This window comes from Lactuca virosa, chromosome 3, assembly GCF_052849685.1.
Source record: "Lactuca virosa cultivar CGN04683 chromosome 3, Lactuca_virosa_CGN04683_v6, whole genome shotgun sequence".
NCBI classification, from domain to species: Eukaryota; Viridiplantae; Streptophyta; class Magnoliopsida; order Asterales; family Asteraceae; genus Lactuca; species Lactuca virosa.
Window position 1 is genome coordinate 123824328 of NC_136428.1, and position 4569 is coordinate 123828896.

The 4569-nt window shown below is 31.1% G+C and overlaps 1 protein-coding gene across 1 annotated transcript; it reads left to right on the plus strand.

Moving 5' to 3' along the window:
* The first annotated feature begins 861 nt into the window (after window positions 1–861).
* LOC145164002 (protein FAR1-RELATED SEQUENCE 5-like) lies at window positions 862–4312 on the plus strand. The gene is made up of 7 exons (XM_079082734.1): window positions 862–991; window positions 1046–1171; window positions 1353–2169; window positions 2238–2433; window positions 2770–3408; window positions 3537–4127; window positions 4229–4312. The coding sequence occupies exons 1-7, from the start codon at window positions 862–864 to the stop codon at window positions 4310–4312; spliced, it is 2583 nt and encodes an 860-aa protein (XP_078938860.1).
* Window positions 4313–4569: the final 257 nt, after the last annotated feature.

The following is a 4569-nucleotide window of genomic DNA, read 5'->3' on the forward strand; positions in this document are numbered from 1 at the left end:
AAACCTTGTGAGCCTAGCACCCCAAGTGTGATGCCTCAAATGCTTCACACAACACCAAATGCTTTTGGAATGACTTTAGAGAGAATACACACTTCTAAAATCGGCCTAGCCCTCTTGTTTCTTATGTATAGCCAATTTTGGTGGAGAATGGGTTTTTTATATAGTGTTGACACATCTAGGGTTACACCATGTAAACCCTAATGTGTCATGACTCTTCATTTCCATGACCCATGGGTTTGTAACTCCCATGGAGCATCCATGGAGCATCCTGTGGGTGGAACCCAACTTGATAATCCATGGAGCCTCTTAGCCCACTATATAAGATATGGAAGATTTACATAATCTACCCATATATTTAATTAGTTATCTTTTAATCACTTAATTAATTCTAAATTAATTCTTGATCAAACTAATTAAATATTATCAATATATTAGAACTTATAATATATTAATAAACCATAAGTGTTATTTCTCTCATTTTAGTTTATTCAATTGCATGGTGCCATGCAACCCAAATGGACCATGCCGGGTCGGGTCAAGTACATACCAGAAATAGTTATGGACTTAGACACCTTATCCAACAGTTGAGACATCCAATTCAGCAATCAAACATCATTTGTTGTTGAATTTGTTTGACCTAGAAAACAATTTAATCTATAATATGTTATTTGACAATGCATCATCTATTTCATTGTTTGATTTTTAACTTTCATTCAATCATTATGTTTTTCAGGAATATGTCATCTGTTTTCTTTTGATTATCATCATCTATTTGCTTTTCATTAACATCATCTTAGTGATAAGTTCATGAGAATGCATGTTATTCTTATAGAATATTGTACATACATTTATATATCAATAATGATAACAGTTATGGATGATTTGGATATGCATGACATCGAAAACAATCATCTCGATGAAGAAAATCATCAGTTCTGTTCTAATGATTCAGAGATTCTTCATAACAAGGAAAATCAATCGGAAACCCAAGGTAATCATTGCTTTCATTGTTAGTTGCATATAACATATTCAATTTTTAACCTAGTCACAGTTATGGATAATTTAGATATGAATGACATCGGAAATGATCATTACGATGAAGAAAATCATCAATTCAGTTCTGGTGATTCAGAGATTCTGCATAATGATGGAAATCAATCGGAAATCCAAGGTAATTCTGTTACTGATATCGGTTATTCTTTATAGAATGATGTTGGTGATAAGTTCATGTTACTACATATTATGCATATAGAATAATGCACATATAACATTGTGGTTTTTTATGATTACAGTCATATGAATGCAAATTATTCTGATTATATGTTAACATGGTGGTATATTCTTTTTTGTAGTTCAAAGTGACAATGTTGCAGCACAATATGACTCTTGCAAACAATTCATTGGAGCTGATGGTTCTTTCTTTTGGATTCCAGAGGTTGAAGTTAGTTGGCTACCTCCTATGGGTTCAATTTTTAAAGATATCAAATATGCTATTAAGTGGTATAAAGGATATGCATTAAGATCTGGTTTTGATATTAGGAAATCAACAGAGAGGAAAAATAGTGGAATCACAACTTCGAAATATTTTATATGCAATAGAGGGGGATTGCCAAACACTTCTACCTTAGACACGATTAGTGATGATCATAACAAGCAATTGAGAAATAGTAATTGTAAACGCACAAATTGCAAAGCTTTTGTTGCATTCAAAGTTATACCACATTCTTCAGAAGTTTACTTGTGGCGCTTTGAACAACAGCACAACCACAAATTGATCAATCAAGATTGTATGCATCTTTCAAGAGCTAAACGTCAGTTGGATGTTGTTGATCAAGCTTTTATACATAAGCTTTCGAGTGCAAAGGTGGGGGCAACTACAGCATATAGGCTAATGTGTGTTATAAAAGGAGGATGTGAATTTGTTGGTGGACTAGAGATAGATTGGAAAATTTTTACAAGGGATATAAATTGTCACATCGGGGGCACTGATGCAAATTTGTTGATTACAAAGCTTCAGAATCGTAAAGAGAATGTTACAAATTTTACATTCGAATACAAATGTGACAAGAAGCAGTTAAATGCTCTCTTTTGGGCTGATGACACTTCAAAACGAAATTTTGAGTTATTTGGGGACGTTGTTTCGTTTGACGCAACATATCGTACAAACAGGTATTTATTCTGGAATTATAAACATTTTTAGTTATATATTCTAATGGTATTTTTTTGTGTTTTTTTAGGTATTGTATGGTATTTGTACCTTTTACTGGCATTGATAATCACAAAAGGTGCGTCACTTTTGGAGCTGGTTTGTTGTGTAGAGAAGATACAAATTCCTATATTTGGTTACTTCGGTCATTCTTGAAGTGTTTTGGAAAAGCACCAATCATGGTCGTAACCGATCAAGATCCAGCAATGAAAAAAGCTATTGAGATAGTATTGCCATACACAAAACATAGATTTTTGTATGTGGCATATCACAAGTAAACTTCCATTGAAGGTACTAACATTATTGTTATATTCTTATCAGTATAAATATGATATTATTTTCAATATAAATATGACATTATTGTTCTTTTCTTATCAGAATATTAAATGGCATATTTTTTGTAATTAGAATAATATATTAAATGAAATGCCTTTTTATACTGTATTATATTCTTATCAGAATATTAAATGAAATATTTTTTGTAATTAGGATAATATATTAAATGAAATGCCTTTTTATACTATATTATATTCTAACAGAATAATATATGAATTGTTTTTAAGGTAAGATGGGAAACAATGAATGAATCAGATTTTAAGGCGGACTTCAATAGTATAGTATGGGACTCCAAAATTGTTGTGAATGATTTTGAAATGAGATGGGATGCATTAATGGTAAAATATAAGTTACAAGACAATAAATGGATGAAAGATATGTTTGATTTGAGAAGCAGTTGGATTCCAGCCTATTTTAAAGATGTACCGATGTCAGGTCTAATGAGAACAACTTCTCGGTCGGAAAGTGAGAATTCAGCATTCAATAGGGTATCGCATCATGATTATACGTTAAACAATTTCATGAATGCTTTTGAGTCTGTTATGGAAAGGAAAAGGAATAATCAGATCAAATTTGATTTTGATACATCTACTATAATTCCAATTATCAAAACACCTCTTGAAGATATGGAGAAACATGCATCTATGGTATACACCAGGACTATTTTTCTCATGGTGCAGAGGGAGATTCTTCATTCACTTGTTTCTTGTTCACAGAAGAGTGTTACTTCAGGTGTTGTTTCCGACATATGCATTGTCAAACATAAAAGGACAAATCTATCAAAGAAGAAGGTAGTAGTTGAGAAAAAAGAAAAAGTTGACATCGATTCTGAATGGAATTTTAACACAAGTGAAGGTGATTTTGAGGTAATGTTGACATTTTTATAATTATAATATTTTAATTTTTATTACTAAATTATTTTCTTAAGTTTTTTTTATATTATTGTAATTTTTCTTTTTTGAATATACTTATTATCCTAATACTTTTGAAACAGGTTGAATTCAACAGAGAAGATCTAACGGTGAAATGTTCATGCATACTTTTTGAGCGGTTTGGAATTTTTTGTAGACACATCTTCTATATTCTAAAGATTTATGACATACAAGAGATTCCGTCAAGATACATTCTTAAGAGATGGAGAAGAGATATTATCCCCACCACAGTTCTGAAAAGGACGTTTAGATATGGTGATTCGTCTGGAAATGTTGAGAAGGTTGCATACAAAGCTTTTTCCATGCTTGATCAATGCTTGTCTTCATTAAGTAATGATGACAAGAAGTTAGAAGAGTTCATGCAAAAGCTAGAAGTTTTTATGACTGATATTGGTGAACAAGGTTCAGACAAATCACCGGTTACAAAAGAAGCTCATATTCATAAACTTTACAGAGCTACTACGAATCCTGAAGTTGTTGATGTTGAAAATCCACCTATGGTGAAGAATAAAGGTTCTGGTACAGGAAAACGTTTAAAAAGTGCTTTGGAGAAGGCTACTATTCAAGGTAACAAGCAATCAAGATCATGCAAAACATGTGGGGTTAAAGGGCATAATTCAAGGAAATGTTTGACATTGTTGAATAACTCCAAGGTACAAAGTGCATAGTTGTGTCTAGAAATATATTTCGATTTTTTTTCGTATTTCAATAAAGTTCAATAATACCATATAGATAAAATTTTGAATTTCTTTAGTTTGGACATTTTTCAGATGTTTTGGTTTGTGATGATGTATCAGACATTTGGTTTGTGATGATGTATGAGACATTTGGGTTGTGATGATGTGTTATACATTTGAAAACATATTGATTCTTCTAATATTTTCAATCTTTAATTTTTTGAAGTATATACGAATGATTGCAGTATAATGTTTTGTTATCAAATTATTATAATACAAGATTATATATGTAAGAATGTTATATAGGTATATGCAACATCTAATATTATTCTAATAGAATAATGATGCCACTATACATTATTCTATTAGAATATTTTACCATGGTCATTAAGAAGTGATCATAATACCAACTATACAT

Bases quoted from the DNA above. Each gene is read 5' to 3' on its own strand.
- LOC145164002 (XM_079082734.1), top strand. From the start codon at position 862: ATGATAACAGTTATGGATGATTTGGATATGCATGACATCGAAAACAAT. The intron at 992-1,045 runs GTAATCATTGCT...TTTTTAACCTAG, and splicing joins AAATCAATCGGAAACCCAAG to TCACAGTTATGGATAATTTA. The intron at 3,409-3,536 runs GTAATGTTGACA...CTTTTGAAACAG, and splicing joins CAAGTGAAGGTGATTTTGAG to GTTGAATTCAACAGAGAAGA.